Source organism: Cervus elaphus, chromosome 29 (assembly GCF_910594005.1).
Source record: "Cervus elaphus chromosome 29, mCerEla1.1, whole genome shotgun sequence".
Taxonomy (NCBI): Eukaryota; Metazoa; Chordata; class Mammalia; order Artiodactyla; family Cervidae; genus Cervus; species Cervus elaphus.
This window is the reverse complement of record NC_057843.1, coordinates 50,585,293-50,612,450: the sequence shown is the minus strand read 5'-3', so window position 1 is coordinate 50,612,450 and position 27,158 is coordinate 50,585,293. Positions and strand designations below refer to the sequence as shown.

Below are 27,158 nucleotides of genomic sequence, written 5' to 3'. Positions count from 1 at the left end.
ACCCACATACATCTGAATTGCATCACCAGCCTGTGGCTTTTTCAGTGCTTTGTTCTGCACTGAGTTTCAAAGCTTTTGTTATGTCTTATAAATAAAATTTTATTATATCTTTGGTCACTGGTTTCCTAGGGACAGGACTAAGGTCTCCTAAGCCTCTAAAACAGTGGTTTCAAATCACTTTTGGTAGCAAACTGATTTAAATATTGGTTAATCTAAAACAGACAGAAGTAGAAGATAGATGAAGGGATTAGAAGCCCTTGAGTTGACTCCACCCTGTCTCTCCTCACCAGCCCTCCCCATCTATCACTTAAGAGACATCTCCTTGAGATCTTGAGCAGCACAAAGTCAGGACTGCTCCGGAAGAATCCTTCTTTGATCATGTGGTCACAGTTGGTTAAGGGTCAGCCTCTATAGCTCAGTTGCCTGAGTTCAAAAATGTGGCTCCATCCGTTGATAGCTGCGTGTTGTTGGTCAAATTATTTAAACTTTCTGTGTCTCTATTTCCTCACTGGAAAAATGGGGATAAAAATTCCTACTCGGGGGCTTCCCTGGTGGCTCAGTGGTGAAGTATCTACTTGCCAGTACTAGACACCCAGGTTCCATCCCTGAGCCAGGAAGATTTCACATGCTGCAGAGCAACTGAGGCTATGTGCCTGAGTCTGGGAGCCACAAATGTTGGAGCCTGCATGCCCTAGAGCCCCTGCTTTGTAACAAGAGAAGCCACCTCAATGAGAAGCCTCTGCACCTCAACGAAGAGTACCCTCAATTGCTGCAACTGGAGAAAAGCCCGAGCAGCAGTGGAAACCCAGTACGGTCAAAAATAAACAAGAAATAATTTTTTGAAAATTTTCTACCTTGTAGAATTATTGTGAGGATTAAAGGAGATATTGCACATAAAATCCTTAGAACTCTGCCTGGCATATGAAAGCAGTCAATGAATGTTAATTATTATTATTGTCTATGTGAGCTCTGTATTTATAACTGTTTTTGTTGTTATTACCTCCACTAATCCTCTGGGGCCATTTCAAAGGCCCAGTGTGCAAAATGTCATCAGCATTTCCCAGGAAGTCATAGAGCTACAGTGCAGTTTTGGCCTCACATCTCCCTACTTTCCACGGAAGTTCTGTCTGTTCTGGGCTCGGTGTCAGCGCTTCCAGGGGCAGGAAGAGATGGCTGGAGCCTGAGTGCTGTTGAGAAAGCTGCCCCTGGAAACTGCTTCCTCTTCCTGCTTTCTCCTTTACCTTAAAGCAGGTCTCAGCTGCCTGTAACAAACAGGAGTCTTCCTTCTGCACCATTTTCCCTAGTCCAATATTTTCCCCCCAGTTTTGTCTACAACTAGCATTATCTCTGCCTTTCACAAAGCGGAGTTTTGTTCCTGTTGGATGATGGCATTAAGTTACACTGAGGAAAAGGATTTAAATAGTTTTATCTCTCTTTACCTATAACTTCTTAGAGCCAGCAAAACTGAGCAACTGGATTTGGGGTTCAACAAAAAGCCAGTTTGGTTGGATTAGAGAATGTGGTGGTAAATTAAGTGGAATTTGGCATGTCTTGCATTCTACAATTCTCAGTTCTGTCTTTTTTCTAGACAGATGAACACAGATTAATTTTACATTACAGAAAATTAAGAAAGACAAATTGCAAAGGGCAAGAGAACCTGAGTGCTCACACAAATCCCTGCTCCTCCCCGACAGATCTGCTGTGAACTGGAAGAGTGCCGGAACCCTTGCCTGGAGCTGGAACCCTTTGAGTGTGGCTGTGATGAGATCCTGGTGTACCAGCAGGAGAACCCTTTGGTGACCTGTGATCAGGTGGTTCTCCTCGTCAAGGAAGTCATCAACAGGAGGTGTCCAGAGATGGCCTCCAACAGCCGGACGTCCTCCACAGAAGCGGTGGCAGGCAGCGCGCCGCTCTCCCAGGGGTCTTCGGGGATTATGGAGTTGTACGGCTCTGATGTAGAGCCACAGCCCAGCTCCGTGAACTTCATGGAAAACCCTCCCGATCTCGGCGATTCTAACCAGGCCCCGGTGGATGTCAATGCGGACCTGGTGAGCCCAGACAGCGGGCTGGCCACCATCAGAAGCAGCCGCTCCTCCAAGGAGAGCTCCGTGTTCCTCAGTGACGACAGCCCCGTGGGAGAAGGGGCAGGGCCTCACCACAGCCTGCTCCCCGGCTTTGACTCCTATAGCCCCATCCCCGAAGGAGCCGTAGCGGAGGAGCATGCCCGCTCTGGAGAACACGGGGAATCATTCGACCTTTTCAACTTTGACCCAGCACCCAGGGTTTCTGGGCAGTCCCAGCCATCCTCCCATTCTGCCGACTACTCCCCAACAGATGACTTCTTCCCCAACAGTGATTCCTCAGAAGGACAGCTCACCATGGGGTCTAAAGAACTTGACAGGAGGGGGATGGACATGCCTAATTATTCATCCAGTTCTCTCTTGTCGGGGGCTGGCAAAGAGACTCTCGTGGAATTTGATGAGGAGTTTGTCCAGAGACAAGAAAGTCCCGGGGATAATTCAGAAAGAAATTTGAGCCTGACAGGTTTTATGCAAGATGAATCTCCTTCTCCAGAAAGTCTAAAAACTGTTGGAAAGAGGATCCCACCGACACCTGTGAATAGCTTTGTGGAAAGCTCACCATCCACTGAAGAACCAGCTCTGCTCTATTCAGAAGACGTGACCCCCAAGACAGTCAACACAGGTCACCCAGGGCCACCTCTAACCCGGGTGCGATGCAGCAGCTGGTGGGATGGTTTGGAAGTCGACTCTAAAAATATCGTGGATGCATGGAGTTCCAGCAAGCAGGAATCTGTCTTCCAGAGCCCTGAGTCCTGGAAAGATCATAAACCAAGCCCAGCTGATAGGAGAGCCTCAGACTCTATATTTCAATCCAAGAATCTCAACTTCCCAAAGTCAAGTCCCTGGGAGTCAGAATTTGGTCAGCCTGCGCTGGGCAACAAGAATATTCAAGACTCAAATGAGAAGAACTTTCAGTTTCAGGACATGCCCCCTGAGAAGTCACATTTGCTGAATGTTTCTCCTCATGGAACAAACCACCTGATAGAAGACTTCGCGGCCCTGTGGCGTTCTGACCGCTCTCCCACAGCCATGCCTGAGCCATGGGGAAACCCCACAGATGATGAGGAACCAGCTGCTGCAGCGTCATTCCCAGCCTGGAGTGCATTTGGTGAAGAAGGTGATGCCAACGCTTTGAAAAATACTTGGAATCTGCACCCAACGAGCAGTGAGACACCTTCTGTAAGAGACCCAAGCGAGTGGGCCATGGCCAAAAGCGGGATTTCTTTCCCTTCGGAAGACCTCGTGGACAGTTCACCCAGTGAGGCAAATAACGAAGCAGTTCCAGAAATCTGGGGCAAGAAGAACCATGACCCCAGGGACGATATTCTCATATCTGGAAATCCCACATCTGATCTGGATCATCCATGGAATAGTTCTAAGCCAGCAAAGGACCATCAGAACAGTGTGGTGGACCCAACAGTTAGGGGCAAGATGTACAAAAATGTAGATTCTTGGAACCTTTTCGAGGAGAGTAACAAGGAAGGAGGTTCAGATATCCCAGCACCTTGGGAGGATTCCTTCTTATCCTATAAATGTTCTGACTACAGTGCATCCAATGTAGGGGAAGACTCAGTGCCCTCCCCCTTAGACACCAACTACTCCACCTCTGACTCTTACACTTCACCAACATTGGCCAGAGAGGAGAAAGAAACCAGAGACAAGCCACTCACTAAAGAGGAGGGTTTTGAGTCACAAGATGCTAACTGTCCTGCAGGGGGCGCTGACGTGCCTCCTCAGTCCCCGCAGCAGCCACCAAGAAGCCGAATTGGTTCAGGTCCTGGGACCCTGGAAATGTGGGCTTCGTCTCAGGCAGATGGTGGCAAAGAAATAAATGCCACTCACAGCCCAGACAAAGATCTACTCCAGGTGGAGCCCACGGATGATCAGAATGTCTCCCTAGAGGATGACGTGGGGGAAAGCAGCCAGTCCAGTTATGACGACCCCAGCATGATGCAGCTATACAACGAGACGAACCGACAGCTCACCCTTCTGCACAGCAGTGCTGATGCCCGGCAGGCAGCCCCGGACAGCCTCGACACATGGAACAGAGTGATTCTGGAGGACACGCAGTCTACTGCAACCATCTCGGACATGGACAATGACTTGGACTGGGATGACTGTAGTGCTGGTGTGGCCATCACCGGTGAAGGTCAGGCACAGGGGTACCTGGTGGAAGGTAGCGAACCTCAAACCCGATTTTCAGTGAGACAGGTCGAACCCTGGGGCCTGGAGTATCAGGAGGCAAATCAGGCAGACTGGGAACTCCCTGCCTCTTCTGAGCACAGCCTGGACGCGGCTCCTGATGAATACCACGTCCTGAATGAGAAAAGCGGGCAGCTGATCGCGAATAGTATTTGGGATTCTGTCATGAGAGATAATGCCATGTCATCATTAATGTCACCCAGCCCATCGTATGCTACAGATACAGAACAGAGCAAATCACCTCCTGAAACAACCAGCTCATTAGACAAAATTCAGGACAGTCACATTGCAGACATGCTGGAAGCTTCTGGAGCCAGTGAATCTGAAACAATCGATCCTGACAAGCAGGACACATGCGGAGGTACCCTGCCAAGTGATACAGCATATTTGGTGACCAGACTTGAGAATCCAGAGCATTTTGCATGCTCAGATCCCCGGAAGGGTCCTAGCTATGGACAAAAGGAAAGTGAAAAGGAATTCCATGGAGCTGCTGATAGGGAGCACCCCATTGATGAGCTGATGGATGGAGCCTCAGAAGCTTCTGGAAAAGGGCAAGGTAGCCAGGAATGCCCATCCCCAGCTGCATCTGATCATCAAGAAATCTCCAATGAACCAGGCAAAATCAGAAATTTTTCAGTGACTTCCAGTCCTCAGACCAAGGAACCCCAGGAAGTATTAGAGCAGGAGAAGGGGTCTTACACTCCAGACCCCTGTGATGTGCAAACAGAGGTGTCCACAGATCACTTGCTGGCAAGAGAGACCTATGCAGAGCACCTCATAAGCCCCAGAAGAAATTCAAGTGAAACTACTGAAATTCCAGGTAGTCTGAATTCCACAAAAAGTGTGTCTCTACCTAAAGTGGATGTGGAGAAACCTGAAGAATGTGACATTCTGGAGCCAGAGAAAATTAACCAAGAGACACCTGATGAATGTCCCCAAGGCCTTGACTCTTGGGATGGCCCTAAAGACAGTGATGTGCTGGTCAGTGGCGCAAGTTCTGAGATAACTATGAATCTCGAAGTTACGAATACTGAAAACAGCCCTCCAAGAGCCAATTTATCAGGAAATGATGACAGAGATAGTATTTCTAGTGAGTATACACTTTCAAGTGCATCCAGTCCTGACATAAATGATTCTTCAGCTGCACTGCCTTCCTGGGACCAAGGACCCAATACTGGGCATCAGAAGGAAAATCAAAATGACTGGAGTACACAGAATCACCAAGAATCTGAACTAATGACCGCTGATGGTCATGTAGAAGTAGTTGCTGAAATGCAGGGTTTGGAGAAAAACAGAATGGACAGGTTTGAAAGGAGCTTAGATCACAAGGTTCCTAAATTTTTAGAGTTTTGGGGTGACTCAATAGATGGTGATTCCTTTTCTTCTTTATCCAGCCCAGAAACAGGTAGATATTCTGAATATTCAGATGCATGTCAGGAAAGAAATCTAGTGATCAGCCATCAGGAGAAAAATGAGCGTGATCTTCCTGAAACTGTACAGCCAGAGGACACCAGCTTCATTTCAACAAGCTCAGGTTCTGATGATGATGGTGAAGGCTACGAAGAGTCAGTGGAGAAAGAGATCCATTCGGACACTTGTCAAGTGGCTCCGAGTGAACTCAGAGCTTGGGATTCATTGAATAAATCTAATAAGTCCTTGGCCACAGCCGATCCTGAATCTGAGCAATGTTCTGTCTATAGAGGCAGTCCAGAGCGAGCAGAGAATGAGAATAAGTCAGACCCATCCTGTGATGACCAACAAGGCAGCCCTGATCGCTGGAATTTCTCACCAGTGAGGGAGGCTGAATTACAGGTGCCAGCAGTGGATAGAGAGACAAGGTCTTCTCCAGAAACAGGGAGGACAGGAGATGTCATATGGCAAATATCTCCCAAAGCTGAACCAAATAATGAAAATTACTCTAAATTGGAGATGGCTGACTTCTCAGCTGAGAGCACAGAGTGGTGGAAAGCCTCCCGACAGGAAGGGCAACCAATCGAGAGTGCGTTTGAAGGGGAATTATCTAACTCAAGTGCTGTGCTAGAAATGAATTCCTCAGTGTGCAAAAACATGGGTCCTTGGGGAGTGCCCATTCAGGGTGATACTGAATCCCTGGCACTACATGGTACCAATCCTTTCAGTGATAACCATCAGTCACCCTTCCTAGATCATAATGGGGAGAAGGCCCACGAGCAACTTTGGAACATTCAACCAAGGCAGCCAGACCCAGAAGCTGATCAGCTTAGCCAACTTGTAATATTGGACCAAATTAAAGACACAGATTCCAGAGAACAAACCTTCATGTCTTCTGCCGGTGACGAACTCTCCTCCGAAGTACCTGCCCAAGAACAGTGTCAGAATTCAGTGCTGTCTGCCTGGGACCAGCCAGACTCGTCTTGTACTTACGCAGATGAAAATGGATGCATTGTATCTGGTGTAGCAACAACTGAGTGTCAAGAAACAAATTGGTGGGAAGGAGAAAAATCACACCCAAGTGAAATGACAGATTCAAACGTCACCTCTGAAGATTTCCCTGCTGTCAGTTCTAGCCGGTTGATGAACAAGTCAGGCTCTGAATGGAGTGACTCTTCCCCTACTGAGGGCCCCCAGGGCACATTTGTTCCAGATATTTTACACGGCAACTTCCAAGAGGGTGGGCACCTGGCCTCAGCTTCGCCTGACTTGTGGATGGGTGTGAAACAGCCCTTCAGTGTGAAGACAGATGGTGAGAATCCTGATATACTGACTCACTGTGACCACGACAGCAATTCCCAGGCTTCCAACAGCCCGGATGTTTGTCATGATTATGAAGTAAAGCCGGAGACTAAGCAGTACATCGATGCTGGGCTGGGACCTGAAAGGGAAGCCAGTGAGTTATATCTCACTGAGCCAGAGATAGATGAAGAACCCAGACAGGAGCCTGGGCAGGAATGTGTCCCTTATACTTCGGAGGTGTCCTCTGAAAATGTCATTCCATTGCCTCCAGTCAGCGAGCAGACAGACACAAATGACTCATCTCAGCCTTCCTCTTATGAGTGTTTTCCTGAACCTTCTGAGATTAATGGTGAAAACGATACAGGCTTAAAAGCATCAGAACAAGGAGCCAACCCAGATATGGCACCTATTTTGGAACCTGTTGACAGAACAATCTCAATGATTGAAAACGTGGAAACTGGTATTTGTGTAACTTACCAAGAGCCAACTGTGGACAATAGCAGGTCTTCGATATCAGAAGACTTTCTTCCTCAGAGGCAGATGGATGCAGGGGACTTGTTGGACCATGAGAAGCCCTTTGTTACTGAGAATCCTGCCGTGGTTCCTGATGCTTTGCTAGCCTCGGACACTTGTCTGGACGTCAGTGAAGCTGCCTTAGACCACAGTTTCAGCGATGCCTCAGGTCTCAACACGTCCACGGGAACAATAGATGACATGAGTAAGCTGACATTATCAGAAGGCATTCCTGAAACGCCATTTGATGGGGAGACAGGTAAGCAAGATATCTGTTCATCTGAAGCCTCGTGGGGTGACTTTGAGTATGATGTCATGGGCCAAAATATTGATGAAGACTTAATGAAAGAGCCTGAACACTTTGTCTATGGTGGTGACCCTCCCTTGGAAGAAGATGCCCTGAAGCACAAGTTGGCACCTTACACGCCTCCCTTTGATTTGTCCTATCTCACGGAACCTACTCCTAGCATCGAAACCACAGAGGAAGCTGGGACTCCAGAGGATGAGTCTCTGGGGAGCGAAGCCGCAGAGATACTGCTTTCTGCCCTTCCTGATGAGAGAAACCCGGAAAGCCATGCTGAGACCACAGACAGACAGCCTGAAGGCCAGCCAGTTGTGCTTCATATTCACGAGGACTCTGAGTCAATTCCTTTGGCGGTAGGAATCGATGCCTACCCCGAGTTGTCTCCATCACACATTGACTGGGAAGTAGAAACAGATCATTCAGATTCACCAGCAGGTGGAGACATAGGACCACCAAGTGGTAAGAAGCCTTTCATTCCTCCACGCTCGAGAAATTGCTGCTTTCTTCCCATTAATGCATTTGTTAAATGCACTCTTCCTACCAATGTTGGTACAGAGGAACTAACTACATTTCCAGTGCATGCTTAACCAAGTCTTGACTTACTGCAGTAATACCTACTGCTTATATAATAACTATCCTTGAGAGTGCATGCAAATTAAACAGCTCTACAAAATAAAAGTATTTTTAAAACTCTCTCTCTTTAGATAGATCATTTGCAAAGATCACAAGTCACATAATGTGTTAATGAAACCTTGTTCTCTCCTTCTCACCTTCATTTTTCACTTCTAGGTGCCAGTGAGGGAATATTAGAGTTGGAAGAAGAAAAAATAATTCCTACCGAAGAGCCTGAGCAGGTAAAATCAGAACATGGGGAGGAACAGTACACTGAGAAGAAAGATCGTCATGCATTGCACATGGATTACATACTTGTAAACCATGAAGAAAATTCACTGCCAGAGCCAGAGGCCTGTGAATCTAGAGAAATCACATCGGAATTAGAAGAGCTTCACGTAGATTCGGAGGAAAAAGGGCTGCCAGAAACTCGGTTAGCCAGCTCCCCGGACACATGTCAACCAGCTTCCTTAAATGAAAGAAATCATCTATCTACAGAGAGAATGTCTTCCAAAGATGGTAAGAGATCATCTTTTAAAAGCCCTGGGCAAGACCAGAGTTGGATGGTCTTGGGCCGTAGTGAGGTTAGTGATCCATCATCGGAGACCATGGATTCAGGACCTGGATGGTCTGGTGAGGCTGTGGAGCCAGCCTCTGATCACAGCTTGGGCCAGAGCCCCCAAATACAGATTCTGGAAGAAATGAAGCCTCTAGAATCTTTAGCACTAGGGGAAGCCTCTGATCTGGGCAGCCAATCACGGAGGAGCAAGAGCCGAGGCAGAGCTGGCCCTGGTGCAGTTATGTTGCAGCCTGTCACCCATGACAATGAATGGGAAATGCTTTCACCACAAAACATAATCCCTGAAACGGAACTGGAGGAGGAGACAGAGTTTCTTGAGCCCGGAACAAGGAAACCAAGACCAAACGGGTAAGCAAAAAACTACATTTATTTTTTTCCTGGAAACTATTTTGTTAGAGACTGGGGAATCAGTGAGGGATTATGGAGTATGAAGAATATCTAGATGATAGGAGCCTTGCTTACATGTATTGCAAAGCATAACATCAGTGAAAGCAGCTGCTAGATAACCATAATGATGATGAGGATTTGTGTATATTTTCAGCCAAAAAAGGCCCTTTAGTTTCCATCCAGAGTCTTACACTTACCTTTCTGACTTCATCTAACTTGCCTAAGTAAACTAACTTCCTTCATCTACTCAGTACCTGTTTTACTTTTAAATAGTTAATTGGTACTGGAGGCGAACAGATACACATTTATTCATAGTGCAAGGCAGTTTGCACACATTATCTTACTTAATTCTTAGAACAACCCTCAAGTGGTAGGTTTTAATTTTTATACATACTGGTGGAGGTTGGGGAGTTGGGGCTCAGAAAGTTTCTATTAACTTGCCGAGAATTAAGTAACTAGAGTGGGCACACTGAGATTCAAAGTTTTCCACCTCCAAAACCTGTGTTTTCCAGCAGACACGCTGCCTATCATACAGAAAAGGTGATTCTGTTTTTATGTGAATATCTAACTTACTTTTAAGTAATGAGGAGACTCCATAGCAGGCCTAAAATCTTCATGTGAAACATACATTCCTTAATTGACTGAAAATTAGCAAATAACCATCAAACCAGTAATTCATTCATTCATTTGCCGTTTGGATTTTGAGAATCTGCTCTGGCCAAGTTTCTGGGTAGCCAGTGGACATCGTTCTTGCCCTCAAATATCCAGGCCCTGCTTTCAGGGACAAAAGGACATGTTGTGAAAAGTATCTTCGGTTACCTATTTCCTCCTTAAAGTAGTAGAGAAAAAAGTACCTTTTTCTTACTCTTTTTTTTAAAGTTTAATTTTTAGCTTATATTGAAGTACAGTGGACTCACAGTGTTATGTTTCAGTTGTATAGCAAAATGATTCACTTATATATACACATATATCCATTCTTTTCCAGATTCTTTTCCCATATAGGTCATTACAGAGTACTGAGTAGAGTTTCCTGTGCTATACAGTAGTCCTTGTTGATTATCTGTTTTTATATACAGTAGCATGTATATGTTAATCCCAAACTTCTAATTTCTTCCCCCACAACATTTCCCCTTTGGTAACCATAAATTTGTTATTGAAGTCTGTGAGTCGGTTTCTATTTTGTAAATAAGTTTATTTATATAATTTATTTTTAGATTTCACATATAAGTGATACTATATGATATTTGTCTTTTCTGACTTGCCTCACTTCGTATGATAATCTCTAGGCCCATCCCTGTTGCTGCAAATGGCATTATTCTTTAATGGCTGAGTAATATTCCATTGTCCGTGTGTACCACATCTTCTTAATCCATTCCTCTGCTGATGGACACTTAGGTATCCTTCTCCTACTCATTTTAGGAGCATAAAGGACTTTATACATTATGCCCACTGTGGGTCAAGGCAGCTGGATTTCAACCTGGCTCTACCACTGCCACTTACGTGTTTTAATTAACCCTAGACCTAAGTTTCCTCATCCGTAAAATTGGTGGGTTGAACTGGAGGATCTCAAGTCTTCCTTCAATACTGAATCCTGCTACTTTAGTTTGTGTATAAATAGAAAGTGTCCAGAGAGCTTTGACATTCACATTTCTCCATGAAAGCAGCAGAGAAATCAGAAAGAACAGCGGAGGAATATTGAAGGTTAGCAAAGTGCTATCAAGAGTTAAAAGCTGTGCCCTATTCAAGTGCAGCTTCGTAAATCCAGACATTTTCAGTTGGCCTAATCTTTCTTCCTGTCAAGCTGTTTCCTTCCAGAGAGACCTAAGATCCGTTATCAGAAAGAGAGTAGCAGATGGATCCCAGCGGCCCTGCTGGCGTCGTTATAGATTGAGCTCAGAACACAGGCAGCCTTGAGTTGGCTGAGCTATTGTTTGGCTTCTTGTCTGCATTTTGCACATGCCACTGAAATCCAGCAGATGATAGTGTTCAGTGGTGCCACTTCCCCCTTTTAATGAGATTTCTTTGCTCATCTCTTTCTGCTCAACCCCTGCAGGAATGAAAATTTTCTCACAATTGGGGAAGTGGACAGATTTTCCCACTGGCATTTGTTTCCCCTTTTACAGAAATAATTTACTCTGAAGTATTTGAAAGCTTTTCTCTGTGCTAGATTTTGGAAGGATGCAGAATTATCTAAAACAGTGGTTTTCTAAATGAGGTCCTAAAACCAGCAGGCCTCAGCATCATCTAGTACTTGCTAGAAAGGTATATTACTTGCTCTACCCCATACCTCCTGAATCAGGAACTTCACTCATCTGTTTCATTACCTCTTCCAGGGCATTCTGATGCACAGTAGTTTGAGAACTGCTGGTCTGAAACTTAGTCCCATCCCTCTAGGAGTTATTTAATAAAAGAGTTCAACATAAATGAAAAGGTAGATAATAGTGTGATATTTAAATCAAGATAGTTGATGGCCAATGTCTGTTTAAATATAAATAGCTATCAGTTATGGACATTTGCCCTGGACCAGGTTCTAAGCATTGTATATGCAGAGTCACATGTTACCATGGGAACTGCATGAGGTAAGGATTACACAGGGGAGGAAACTGATGTTTAGGAAGTTTGAATCACTTCTCTGGTTTATAGTTAAAAAGTGAAGAATCGAGGATTTGAAAGAGCCTCTTTATGTCTGGAGTATGTGTTCATGCTAGTAAATTAAGAGAGAGGCATTTGTGTAGACACTTTTTTTTTTAATTGGAGGGTAATTTATTTACAGTGTTGTGATACAACGTGAATCAGCTATATGAGTACATATATCCCCTCCTGCTTGAGCCTCCCTCCCAGCACCCCCAACCCATCCCATCTGTCTCAGTCATCACAGAGCACAGAGCTGAGTTCCCTGTGTTATAACCGCTGCTTCCCACTAGCTAGCTGATTGACACATGGCAGTGTATGCATGTGTCTATTTACACATGTGTGTATGCATGTGTCTATGCATGTAGTCAGTGCTACTGTCTCCATGGGCCCCACCCTCTCCTGCCCCCTCTGGGTCCACAAGTCCTTTCTCTGTGTCTGCATCTCCAGGTTCATCAGTACTATGTTTTAGACTTCATATATATATGTGTGTTAATTGTGTAGAATACTTTTATGGAGGAGGAACATGGATGGCTTATTATCCAGCCACATCAGGAGGCAGGGTGCCCAGGACCCATGATACTTTATGATACTTTAAGAGGCCCATGAGAAGTTTTTAATTTTCTTTTCAAGTCAAAAGAAAAAGTGATTGTATTCCTATGTGATTTATATTCTGGTGTGGATTATATTTCTTTATAATAATGCAGATGTGAAGCAAAGTTTTAGAGTTTTGCTTTGTTTTACTAAGAGAAGGGGCCCATGGAAGCAAAAATGCCAAAGACCTACAGAAGTCATGTTGCGGTCCTGAGAGGTGCAATTTGAGACAGGCATTAAAGGAAGGTCATAGTCTGGAAGGGTGAAGAAGTGGGTGAGAGGCTCCTGAGTTAACTGGGGAAGAGTAGCACAAAGGAAATCTGGAGACAGGAAGGTGATCACTGAAACAATGAGAAGATAGCCATATTTTTCACACCAAAAACCTGGAGATGTCTGATGTTTCATAGGCCAATCAAGACTAACTAAAAAAAAATATATTAAAACCTAATCTTCAAAAATAAAAGTAGGCTAATAGTATACGTAAGATGACACACCAACTGCAAACTGCCTTCTTGCCCTCACATCACCCAGCCACACCCTCTCTGAGCTCCCACACTGTTTGGAGAGCAGTAAAAAATGTTTTCAGAATCTGAGTGAGCATTGGAAAGACACATTTTCTCATCATACCCCACCTACTGTCTCTTGTTAGCAAAACTTATTGTTGAGTGCTGGGAAATAAAAGTCTCCCTTGATATCTTCACCATTGTGTTCTAGTTCCTAGGATTCATCTTCCCAGGGGCTTTTGCCAAGAGCTTGGTCATCTTCCAGCTGTAGACCCACCCAGGATTGCATACCAGTTCCCCTGAGAGTGAGGCATATGCCTGATCTTCCCTGTGTGGCCACAGAGAACGTTTGCAGAGTAATCTGAGGCACACAGGCTTTTCTTAAAGCAAAGAACCGTGTATATGTTTACTTTAAGGAAGGTGTGGTTGCAAGAGTGTCATGTGAAGAAAGGGTAAATGGTATTAGTGTTCTCCAGAGAAATAGAACCTATAGGAGCAAAATATATGTATGAGAGAGGGAGAAGGGAGGGAGGGAGGGGAAATTGTTTTAAGGAATTGGAATTGGTTCATACTGTTTTAGAGGCTGACAAGTCTGAATTCTGTAGGTCAGGCTAACAGGCTAGAAACTCAGGCAAGAGTTGTTGCAGTCTTGAGTCAGAATTCTGCAGGGCAGCAGGTTGCAAACTTAGGCAGAATCTCTTTGTGGCAGATCTGAAGAGAGTTCCTGTCTTTTCAGGAAACTTCAGACTTTGCTCTTAAGGCCTTCAACTGATTAGATGAGGCCCACCCCCATTCCAGAGGGTAATCTCCTTACTCAAAGTCTGCTGACTTCAGACTTTCATATCTAAAAAAAAATCTTCACAGCAACATCTGGACTGGTGTTTGACCAAACAGCTGGGCACGTAGCCTGTCCAACTTGCCACCTAGCATTATCAGAGGTTATATTCAGGAATCTGAACTATATACTAAGAGCATGGATCTAAGAGAGGATGGAACATTTGTAAACTCACCATCGGAATTATGTAAAAATGGGATGATTGCTATACAACTATGTTGGCTTTCTATAGGTGTGGGGCAAGGATATAGTTGTGTGGGATGATAAAAGGAAATAATTTTCAAGAAGACTAGGAAAGCTGGTAATACTTGCTGAATCTTTTGTAGATTAATGCAACAGAGGGCAGTGGGTGAGGAAGCGGGGAGAGGGATGGAAAAGAGGGGGAGATGTTGTCACGTGTCCTTTTGAAACAGAGTGTTTAGAAGTAACCTAATCCTTATATTTATGGAACTGCAATTCATGGGGTTGCAAAGAGTTGGACACGACTGAGCGGCTGAACTGAACTGAACTGAATCTTTCAATTTGGGGTATAGTTGATTTACAGTGTTAATGTTAGTTTCAGGTGTATAGCAAAGTGAATCAATTATACATGTATCCATGCTTTAGATTCTTTTCCCCATATATAACAGAGTATTGAGTAGAGATCCCTCTGTTATACAGTAGGTTCTTATTATCTATTTTATATTAATATATAGTAGTATGTTTGTCAATCCCATTGTCTCCTAGTCCTGCAAGGTGAGTTATTTGATATTCCCTAAAATAAGAAAAGGACTTCTCTGATAGCTCAGTTGGTGAAGAATCTGCCTGCAATGCAGGAGACCCCGGTTCAATTCCTGGGTCAGGAAGAGCCACTGGAGAAGGGATAGGCCACCCACGTCAGTATTCTTCGCTTGTGGCTCAGCTGATAAAGAATGTGTCTGCAATGTGGGAGACCTGGTTTGATCCCTGGGTTGGGAAGATCCCCTGGAGAAGGGAAAGGCAACCCACTCCAGTATTCTGGCCTGGAGAATTCCATGGTCTCTATAGTCCATGGGGTCCAAAGAGTCGGACATGACTGAGCAACTTTCACTTTCACTTTTTAAAATAAGAAAGACCTTTTAAATACAATATGTTTCATATTCCCTATGACCTGCTTCTTACAGTGATCTCTGTGCTTTCTTTTTTCTTTTTAAACTAGTGATTTGGGGCCCTTTTATCCCTGCCTAACAAGACTATGGGAAAGAATTTGCCTTTCTCCTTTTAAGTGACACCATTAGAAGATCTTTTTACATTTTTTCATGAGACCTTCTGAAATCAACTTTTTCTGTCTATGACTTCTGGTTGAGAAGTTAGTACACTGGGTCTTACACCCATGTAAATGTTGAAAATGAAAAACGGGAAAAGGAATAATCTGTCCACTCTTTCTCTCAAGGCTGGTTAATGATCTGTTTGGGCTTTCAGAAGAATCAGGTTCTTTGAGTGCACACTGCCTCCTCTCTAGGTTTTGCTGTTTGAACGGGCTCTATCCCAGTTCTAAACATTTGCCCTTTCTCCAAGGTAAACTGATACTCTGTAAACTACAGTGTTCCCTTGTTTATTCACTGTTTTCTGGTTTTGCCCTGAACCAAACCTGGAAGACCAAACTTGGCACTGACTCTGTTCATCTATTTTTGTAATTATATTTTATCATCTGGTGTGTCATATTTGGTGACCTGGTGGTAATAATTAAGTGTCATTAAATGTCCTTTAAATTGGCACTTCATTTAGGCCTTAGTCTCGCTCTCTTTTTTTTTTAGTTATTTTGGTGTCTCCCCAACCTCCATTCCACTCCTGCCCTGGCCACCTCTGCACTTCTGGCCAGCCCTTCCCAGAGTAGACTTCCAATAAGTGCTGGCAGATAGACAAATATATTTTCTTTGGTCCAGCCAGTTTCCATTTGCAATAGACATGGCAAGTTTTATTATCCCGATTTCATAGACAAAAAAAACTGATTCAGTAAGTGAGCTGTTTAATGTCATCCAGAAACGAGAAAATGGTAAAGCTGAGACTTGAACCTACGTCTTCTCCCTTCTAGCTCAGTGCTTGTCAAATGAGACAGAGAGTAACGTTTTTTGTATTTCTGTAGGTTGATGTACTTATTCCTATTCTCCAGTTGTCCCGTGGAAAGGTTCAAGAGCCAAAGTTCCCAGAGGGAGATTTTGAGACTAACTGAGTCAGAACTCACCTCTGACTTTTCAGAGTCGCGTGACCAGTACTGGGCTCTTTTCACACTTGAGCGCTCATTTCCTGCCTCAGCAAATCAGTCATGGCTACTGCCGTGTCAGCGAGCTCCTTCTCACCTGTGAGCTATGGCGCCAACTCCAGTGGCTGGAGGCCAGAGGGAGGCGAGCGAATCAGACCCCTTGGTGTAAATATGTATATCTGTACAGGTATATATATTTTTAATATTTTATTTATTTGGCTGCACTGGATCTTAGTTGCGGAACGCAGGATTTTTAGTTGTGGCATGCTAATAACTCTTAGTAGCGGCATGTAGGATCTAATTCCATGACCAGGGATCGAACTTGGGCTCCCGGCATTAGGGGCGAGGAGTCTTAGCCACTGGACCACCAGGTAAGTCCCAGATGTGGTATTTTGTGGTGAGGACTTTTATAGTGAGAGAAAGCCACGAGCACCAAGATGAGGTTACACAACCCAGCTGTCTTGTGGGAGAAACACCCACAGAGGAGCCCTTTTGTGCTGTGCTGGCTTCTAACTTGAGGAAAAATCCAAGGATCCAAGGTACTTCTCTAGCTGAAATGGGCAAAAGGTCAAACCTGAGGTCAGAAAAAAAGACCTCCAAGATAATTGATGGCTTTGAGGAAGACAAAAATTCATGTCTTTTGAAAGCAAGATGTACTAGTGTATGAGGGACTCCGCAGGAAAGAGATGACACATTCGAATAAAGATAATTGAAGAAATATTTAATAAAGGGAGTATTTACAAAGACAGTGGCAACTTTTGAGGAACTCACAAGGAATCGTGGGGTAACCCAGGAATAGTAACAGAACAGCTGTTTTTATTCCTAGGCCTCAGGGGTGAGGGGAAGCGGTTAGTCCCAGACCCAGAATGAGAACTTTGGGTAGAAGGGGCCATCCTACGAGGAGCAGGGCATGGTTAGCCTGAGGCATTCTGGAAGGAAGGGAGCCTCCTTCCTTCCTCCTCTGATCTCCCTCCAGCGGCCCTCATGGGTCAAAACCAAGTGGAATTTAGAGAGTGAAGGGAGGGAGCCTCCCAGGGAGAAAAGCAAGGTGGAACACACTGGAAAGTGGACCTGAAGAAGCAAAGAGGCAGCACAGCTGGCTTAATTGGAGAGTGATGGAAGCTTAGGCTCTGAAAAGTGGGCTGAGTTACATAAATGTACAGGATCAGTTAGGTATGCCTCCAGGGCATTGGAGGATTTGTTTTCAAAGTGCTTATGAGAGTTCCTTTAAGACAAAGGCTGTCAAAAAGTCCCTCTAGGATTAGGTCACCCTTTGTAGAAATCCAGGCTATACCAATGGAGGAAATTAGAAGTTAAAATTAGAATTCATTTGAACTGTTGGCTAAACTGTTGGCTTTTTAAAATTGTTGACATAAGAGAGTTTGGTTCTAGGTAATGGCTGTGAGTGTTTTCTTTTTTAAGTTTTAAATTTATTTTATTGAAATATAGTTGATTTAAAGGGTTGATTTACAGTGTTAACTACTGTATAGCAGAGTGATTCAGTTATACATGTATATACATTCTTTTTTATATTTCCTTTTATGGTTTATCACGGGATATTGAATACAGTTCCTTGTGTTACAGTAGAACCTTGTTGTTTATCCGTTCTATATATGAGTTTGCATCTGCTGATCCCAAACTCCCAGTCCATCCCTCCTACACCCTCTCTTCCCCTTGGCAACATCCAGTCAGTTCTCGATATCCATGAGCCTGTTTCTGTTTCATAGGTCGTTTGTGTCATATTTTAAATTGCACATATACGTGATAACATATCATATTTGTCTCTTTCTTTCTGACTTCACTTAATATGATAGTCTCTAGGTCCATCTGTGTTGCTGTAAATGGCATTATTTCTTTGTTTTTTCATGGCTGAGTAGTACTCCATTATATATACATATCACATCTTTATCCATCCGTCGATGGACACTTAGATTGTTTCCGAGTCTTGGCTACTGTGAATAGTACTGTTATTAACATAGAGGTGCATGTTATCTTTACAAGTTATAGTTTTGTCCAGATGTATGCCCAGGAGTAGGATTGCTGGATCATATGGCAACCCTAGTTTTGTTTTTTTTTTTTGAGGAACCTTAGCATTGTTTTCCATGATGGCTATACCAGTTCACACTCCTACCAACAGTGTAGGAGGGTTCCCGTTCCCCTACATCCTCTCTAGAGCTTGATATTTGAAGACTTTTTAATGATGGCCATTCTGACTGGTGTGAGGTGGTACTTCATCGTAGTGCTGATTTGCATTTCTCTAGTGATTAGCAGTGATGAGCATCTTTTCATGTGCCTATTGACCATCTATATGTTTTCTTTGGAGAAAGGCCTGTTTAGGTCTTTGGTTCATTTTTAGATTGATTTGTTTATTTTTTTTGTTTTTGAGCTGTATGAACTATTTGTACATTTTGGAAATTAAGCCCTTGTCGGAAACACCATTTGCAAATATTTTCTTTCAGTCCATAGCTTGTCTTTCATTTTGTTCATGGTTTCTATTGCTGTGCAAAAGCTTACAGGTTAAGTTCCTTTTGCTTATTTTGCTTTCATTTCTAATGCCTTGGGAGACTGATCTAAGAAAACATTGGTATGATTTATGTCAGAGAATGTTTTGCTTATGTTCTCTTCTAGGAGTTTCATGGTGTTATGTTTTATATTTAAGACTTTAGGCCACTTTGAGTTTATTTTTATGTATGATGTGAGGGTGTGTTTTAACTTCATTGATTTACATGTGGTTGTTCAGCTTCCAGGGAGTAAAATTTTTAATTCACTCACTTAAACTATCTGAAATGGTTATCAACTGACAATTAGAATTTATGTTAGATTGAGTGAAAAATATGTGATGCATATGGTCCTTTATGTGTTCCAAATCATACCCTGGGTTAAGCCCAGCCAGCTGAGAACTGTGTACCTTACCGTATTTCAGAGGATCACACAGTTTCTTTATCCTGTTTTTTTTTTTTAATTTGAATATAATTGCTTTACAATAGTATGATAATTTCTGCTGTACAACAAAGTGGATCAGCTATTTGTATACATACATCCCCTCTCTCAGACCTCCCTCTCACCTACCCACCCCCATCCCATCCACCTAGGTCATCACAGAGCCCTGAGCTGAGTTCCCTGTGCTTTATAGCAAGTTTCTACTAGCTATCTTTCTTACACATAGTAGTGTATTTATGTCAAGCCTAACCTTCCAATCATCCCACCCTCCACTTCCCCCCTGTATCCATATGTTCATTCATTCATTCTCTATGTCTGTATGTCTATTCCTGCTCTGGAACTAGGTTCATCTGTGCCATTTTTTATAGATTCCACATGCATGCATTAATAAGTCTCCCAGTTACTGCTTACATCTCTGATCACCAAGACCACTCCCTCCATCAGCCCTCCGTCCTTCACATCACACTCCTCCAGTTTGGTGACTTTGTGCCAGCCCTTCTCTTAATCTAGAACTCTCCTAACATGGCTGGCTTATTCTCATCATTTGTGGTTCTCCAGAGAAACCTCCGATAACTGCTCCATCTACAGTAGCAATAACTGTATACAACCAAGTCATTCTAGTTCTCAGCCAGGGGCACTTTTGCCCCTCGCACCTAGGGGGCATCTAGCAATATCTGGAGACATTTTTGGTTGCCACAACTGGGGCCAGTACTACTGTCGTCTAATGAGTAGAGGTCACACATGCTGCTGACATCCTCCAGTGGACAGGAGAGCCCCCACAACAAAGGGTTATCCCACCCAAGGGCCCGCAGTGCCCAGGCTGAGAACCATGCTCTATCCCACCACCCTGCTGTTTTCTTCCTACCACTGTTCCTTATCTGGAAAGGCCTTCTGTTTATCTAACTGATTTTGTTGTGTCTGTCCCCGCACATGAGAATGGACCCTCCAGAGAAGCACACATTTGATTTGCTTTTTCATTACTATACCCCTGGTGCTTAGAATAGCACTTGCCACATATTTAGGGGCCCCATAAATACACCCAATTGAAGGATTGGAAAAGAAAGTCAGGTTTGTCCAACATAATTTATTTTAATGAAGATGATAATTACTAGTGTTTGCTGCTTCCCTTTCCAAAGGAGACATGCTCAATTTAGTTTGGCAGTGACGTAGTTCGGGTTGCTATAACAAATTACCATTGATTGGGTGGCTTATAAACAACGCAAATTTCTTTCTCAAAGTCCTAGAGGCTGGAAATTCAAAGTCAGAATGCCAGTGTAGTTGTGTTCTGGTGAGAGCCCTCTTCCAGGTTTCATACTTCCAACTCCTCATTGAATCCTCATGTAGTAGAAAGAGTGAGAGAGCTCCTATTCATGGGTGTTGCTCTCATGGCCTCACCTAATCCTAATTCCTTTCCAAAGGTTCCACCTCCTAAAACCATCGTACAGGGGAAGGTTTAGGATTTCAACTGATGAATTCTAGGAGGACATATTCAGTTCATCATAGGAATATGCATCTTTTCTAATGTTGCAAAAATCCATCTTTCTTTTGAAATTTGAGACCATGGTTACCTATTTTTGATGTTCTCGTTCTTTTCATTATAATTCTTCCAAGATTCTTACAGCTTTTCTGTTTGCTTAGAGTCCTGTTACCCATTTCACTCAGTCAGCGTCATGCAGAAAAATAGGTGTGCCTGTTGAGTTTTTTGTTTTTGTTTCTGCTTTTGTTATCCATTGCCTATATCAGTTTAAATCTCCAGGGGGAAAATTAGTCTATTTACTTTGTCATCTGTTACATCATCAACTCAAGTAGTACTTGGCAATATATAATCTTCAAAGACCTCTCATATTATTGCTTTTTCAAACTTCAATTCATTAAATAATAATTTGAAAGTGTTAGGCTCTCAAAGAATAACTAAAAATCCCCAGGATTGACATCTACCATGTCCTTTTCATCTATATAATAATCAGGAAGCTACTTATTACATTTAAGCAGCAATTCTTTTTTTAAAAAAATAATTGTAACTGCTCCAGTGAAATGAACAAGACAGTATATGTCCTCAGATGCCCAGCTGTCACTGAGCTAGGGCTATTTTGCCTTGACACAGCCTGAGCGAACATCCTGCAGACAAGAGGAAACGCTGTTGTTGGTAACAGATGTCCCATACTTCCCCATTTAATGAAGTGCTACTTGATGTTTTAAAGGTATCTATGATGGACCTGATAACAATAACTTAATCATTTTCCATGTCAACTGTTGACTTTTTTAAAATTTATTTTTAAATTGGAGAATAATTGCTTGACAATGTTGTGTTGGTTTCTGCCGCACAGCAGCGTGAATCAGCTATATGTATACATCCATCCCCTCCCTCTTGAAACTCCCTCCCACTCCCCTATCCCACCCCTCAGGTTGTCACAGAGCACCCAGCTAGCCCCGTGTGCTATATGGCAGCTTCCCACTGCTATCTGTTTACATATGGTAGTGTACATTGTTAGATATTGAGGACAGGTTCACTTCCAGTGTCTGTTCTACAACCTGTAACTCCTCTTTCTATGTTTTTCCGCCTGAGGAGGGACCCCCTAATGAGCCAGCACTTCACAAAACAGAGACCCCGTTTTCAGGCTTCACCCTGGACACCCAGGGTACAGCCGCTTCTGGAGCCATCTCTTCTCTGATGACTTCTGGCTCGGCTTGACTTTGGAAACTGCACTGGGTTTTCGCTGAACCCTGCAAAGTCAAGACCCTCTAGGGTCCCCACCTCCAATTCTCCATAACTAAACAATAGAAAGCATATGAGAAATTATTTTCATAACTACTCATCACTTGGGAGAATTTTTGTAGGCTTTTAGTTTAAGTAGAGGTATAAAAATTCCCTTCTTCCTCTTCTCCCTCCCCTACTGCCCTCTTACCACCCCCAGCAGCCATGGGAAAGACACGAAATGCCCTTCATTTTAAGACTAGGAGCTAAAATTTCTTAAATATTTACTATGGCCAGGTCCTCTGTTGAGTAATTAACTTTCCTCTTTTATTGGAGTTAGCTCAATTGGAGAGGGCCCCAAACTGCCCTATTCTACCATAGCACCCTCCCCAACTCAACTACCCACTATCTCCCCCAAGAAACAAAAAGATGATGTAACATGGGACTTCTAACAACCTAGTTCTGAAGATGGTGCCTGTAGTTACTTTGCACATTGATATGTTGTCTGATTGTGATCAGGAGTCTTGCTTTGATTTGTCTGACAATATGTGTTTCCTTTGAAGATGATACTAATAAATGTACGCTTTTCTGTTATGTAAGCTTTTCATTCATATTTCATTTGACATAACTCCAGCAAATATTTCTGTTGGCATTTTTAGAATTAATAATAGTAGCTAATAAGTTCTTTTAACCCAGGCTCTCTAAAATCTCTACCTAAAGTAACGGTGTTGTTATTATCCATTTGTGAGTCAGCAGTCTGTAGTTTAGTTTAGTAACTACTGGTCAGTAGTTTAGTAACTATTGGTCCAAACTTGCCAATAAGTAGTGGAAATTAGATTTCAAACTCAGGCCCTCTGACTCCAGGGTCTAAGTGCTTACTGGTCACGTGCCTTTGTTTCTCAATAGCCAAAGCTGTATTGATCTTGGGCACACATCCTAACTTTTTCTAGAACCTCCAGTTGGATTTCTTTATGTATCTCACTGTGCTTCCATAGTCCATTTTTATTATGATTTTGACCACTGTCTGTGAAATGAAAATAATGACACTACTATCTTACTGCATGTGCTATGTAGCCGAAGGATTTTTTTTTTTTTTGAGAGGTTTCAGGGGAACTGTATTGCTTCCAGTCTGTGCTCTGAGCCCATTCACATTCAGTCTTATTTAGGAACAGGAGTGACAACAGCGTTTCTGAGCAGACACAAAAATCAAGGGAGGGGCATTTTCTGACTCCACACCCTGACTGAAGGAGTAGTCTACATTTCCAAATGAAACTCATCACAGCCCCAGCTCCTTCCCCTCGCAGAAGCAGGCAGCGGGTGGTGAGGGCTCACTGGGAGATCTGGGAGGCGGGTGATCCTCCGTATTTAGATGTGCCCATGATCACGTGACCAGAAAATGGAGGCGACTCTGTATTCCCAGTTAACTGCTCCAGACAGGGGATGCTGAGGAGCCTTAACCGAGCATCCTTCTCAGTCTGCAGCCTCCTCTGTCCTCAGAAGGTAGGTGTGGGTCCTGGTGCGGCTTTAAGAGGGTCGTTGAAGGAGGTCGGATTGCATTGGAGAGTGTTATGCTCGAAGACTCGGTTATTTCAGCTGGGAAGTTGGAGGGGCGAGAAGGGAGGGAGTGACAGGATGCAGAGCTCTGCCCAGTCCCTTGCAAGTGACAGCTGGCAGCTGCGTTTCATTCCATATCAGCTCTTGCTGGAAGGGCTTATGGTCCTGCGCGCTATCTCCTACCCCTCCCTTGACAATCAGGTAATGAGGTAAATAGACTCTGCACAGCTATAAAGATTTTTTATTCGTGTCTGTGATGAAAATGGAGATAGAAAATCAAAAGAAATGACAGTTTGGAAACTGTTTAGGACTCTTACCTAATAGGTATTGAAGTGTTTATTTGGATTATTTGACAAGCAGAGTGGCCCTGATATGATGGAATTTTAATTTTTTATGTTCTTACTAATAGTTATTGAAGCTAGTAACATACACTTCTCTTTTTTTTCTGATAGATCTTGTAACCTTTAAATCTTACCCAAGTTCTAAGCTGCAGAAATAGGTCATCTTTAAAAATGGGCTTATGTTGTTCTCTATTGCTTTTTTTCAAAATCAAGACAGAAAATGATACTTAGAGAATATCAGTATTTCACTGAAAAGCTAAGTTATGTTAGAAACTAAAAAAAGTTATCCCCTGGTTAATTTCAAACAAGAAATACATAGGTTATGAATTTCCTATGTGGAAACCAAAAAATTAGACTTCTACCTAAAACGAGTGGTCTAAAACTATGATTCTGCCTGAGATCAGAATACTGGTCATGGTGACTTAAGGGGTGGAGGACATAATTTCTATAAACTGCTCCCCGCCCCCCCTTCTTTCATAGGAGCTGTTAATGTTGTGTGGATCTTATGTAAATTGCTATTTGAGCAGAGTTTCTGGGCTCATTTCCCACCAGATGGTCCCCCCACCCCGGCCCCCTCCTAGAGAGAAAAATAGAAGGTATCACTTAATGAGTCCATTTCAAAATGTTCATTTGAGAGTTTTCTTAAAATCATGATTGATCACATTCGTACATTGTAAAAACTGGAATCATTAGATTAAACTTTCTTTTAATTAAAAAACATGACCCCTGATCTTTCTCTTAATTTAAAGAGACAGGTTATCTGGAAGGCAGAAAGTGCCTTTCTGGAAGTGTATGTACCAGTAAATTGCACTTATGCAGGCCAGTAGAAGCTCTGTAGTTTAAAGCAGCTTAGACTTCGCTCTGCAACTCAAAGACAAATAAATAATATGAGGCTGTTGGCTGTTGTTATTCACAGTCAGCAACTCTTTTGAAACATCCTCAGGAGATTTAGCTTTGTAATGCAAAGTTACCCTTTGCGTCCTAAATAAGATCGAAAGCTTTGTAGGTGCTTAAGGGTAATGAGCCAGTTTCTCCTTCCTATTAACAAGAAGTCAAATTAACTTTTTCCCAATGGTTAGAGCTCTCTTTGGTACTTTCCAGTGAATTTCCATTTGGATTTTCATTCCTGAATGTCTTTGTACTCAGGGAAGGATTTATCTCATATTAAATAAAGGATCACAGTACTTTTTTTGACCTTTAGACTTCATATTTTCTAGCTAGCTAGAAGACAGTGGAGGGTTTGTACATAAATTCAGGTACTCAATATAGGTTATGACAGGAAAGCTTGAGTTCACCTATAGCAAATAAAAGCTTGTGTTTTTCTTCTTAGCTAGCCTGGAATTGCTTTGACGTGCCAAGATTTTGCAGACAGAGGCTTTACTTGAATCAACTTCCTGCTAGAGTAGTATTTGAACTTGGGATGGGTTCTCAATTCCTCATCCAGTCTAGTCAGTAGGATAGCTAGGGGAGAGGGGAAAGGATAAGAGGGGGCAGATGGAAAAGTAGTGAAGGACAGACTGTCCCTGGTATCCTGCCTGTATCAGAGTTGACAAACAATATTTGGTTACAGCTTTGTTTCTGGATTAATAATGGAAGGAAACATAGGGTATGGTGGATAGGTATACAAAAGGGGTGCAGGAGAAGAGGCAGGAGTGGACTCCCCTGTCTGAACATGATGATCATGTGAGGGCTCAGTTAAGCCAATTTGCCTGTGATTTTGATGCGTGATTCTCCACATTATTCTCCTTCCTGAGTTTCGACTGCTAAGGTAATATGAGCTGAAAAAAATCGTAGAATTCATTTTTGACTCACTTCCTCGCTTTATAAGCAAGCAAGTTGAGCTCTAGTTGGAGTGAGGGACAGGCTCAAGATCAGTCAGTGACTGTGCCAGGATCAGAACTCAAGTGGCCTAGCTCTTTTAGATATTCTGTTTATTCGGCTGCACCAGTTGTGGCACACAGGGTCTTTAGTTGCAGCGTGAGAATTCCCAGTTGTGACATGCTGGATCTAGTTCCTGACCTGGGATGGAACCCGGGCCCCCTGGATTGGGGGTGTGGAGTCGTAGCTACTGGACCACCAGGGAAGGTCCCCCAGTGGGCTGGCTCTTGATCTAGTGCATTTCCTTTCATCCCATGGCCTTTGAGAAGCCCTTAGTTAAATCTGAGTTTACCTGGTAGCTGAGATGGTGAAGAATCTGCCTGCAGTGTAGGAGACCCGTGTTCAATCCCTGGGTTAGGAAGATCCCTTAGAGAAGGAAATGGCAGCCCACTCCAGTATTCTTGCCTGGAGAATCCCATGGACAGAGGAGCCTGGTGGTCTACAGTCCATGGGGTGGCAAAGAGTCGGACACAACTAAGTGACTAACACTTAGCTAAATCTAGTCCTTGTATTTACATTTCTCAGAATTAAAAAACAAAAACAAACAAAAAAACTCTACTGCCCTTCTATTTTAAGGGTAAAGTGGCATTTCCTAATTCCTTTACAACCCTTAGAAATTTGGGAGAAAGGAAACTGAACTCTCTTCTCAGAGCTTGTGTATTTATTATGAACAAGATGCTATCTAGCCCTAAAGACTGCATGTAATGCAAAAGCAAAACAAATGGCTCTTAAGGGCAGTGAATGAATGAGTGCTAAGTCACTTCAGTCATTTCCAACCCTGTGTGACCCTATGGCCTGTAGCCCACCTTAAAGTCAATTCCCTAACAGGTGGAACTCAGGGGCCCTGGGCCCTCAAATGAGGGAGAGCCTCACTCCTTCTCTTTGGTTGTGGAGGAACAGATACAGGATTCATTGTGGATTGGTTGGGGGAAGAAGCATTTCAGCAGACGGGAATATAAACCAAGACAGTTTATATAAATCAAGGCAGTTCTTGAGAACTGTCTATAAGACTTGGGAATTTAGAAGCTCATGTCGTCTGAAAGGTAGAACATTTGGAGATGCTAATGGTGGGTTAATCTAAATGGTGGAAAGTCCTGAGGGTCAAAGAAATTTGTATCAAATTGGGAAGCTAGTGTGTGGTGTTTTTTTTTTTTTTTTTTTTTTAAGTAGGGAGTTGTGATTGGCAATAGACTGGGATTGATGTAGAAGAGATGCGAGGCAAGATGGGAAGTTGGTAGTCCATGTGAAATAGAATGGATTGAAACTGCCTAGGATGGAAAGAAGGGAGGCAATTATAGAACTGCAGACATGGAAGAAAAAAAGGCATAGTACTTGAAAATGGAGGACGAGAAGAACCTTCTGGTGAGGTGCCTCATGAAGAATCAGCATACCCTAGGATAGGTTATCATGTCATTCCTCATGACTGAGAATCTGCAGCCTTGTTGCCCTCAGTATAAGTTAATATAAGTGAGCTGAAGAAAGCATGAGGCTCTCTCATCTGAACAGTATAGAGTCAACTTTGGCAGAAGAAGCACTTTCAGAAAGCTAAATCTACATCTGATTAGTCAGCCTTAG

The 27,158-nt window shown here is 43.2% G+C and overlaps 1 protein-coding gene across 5 annotated transcripts in view; it reads left to right on the top strand.

Moving 5' to 3' along the window:
* The window catches only part of PRUNE2 (prune homolog 2 with BCH domain), a 277,828-nt gene that overhangs the window by 186,146 nt on the left and 64,524 nt on the right, over positions 1 to 27,158 (top strand). For all 5 annotated transcript variants that reach the window (XM_043890691.1, XM_043890692.1, XM_043890690.1 and 2 more), the window contains exons 8-9: positions 1,695 to 8,271; positions 8,602 to 9,352. In XM_043890691.1, coding sequence (XP_043746626.1) covers positions 1,695 to 8,271; positions 8,602 to 9,352 — 7,328 coding nt within the window. The remainder of the gene's footprint in view (positions 1 to 1,694; positions 8,272 to 8,601; positions 9,353 to 27,158) is intronic.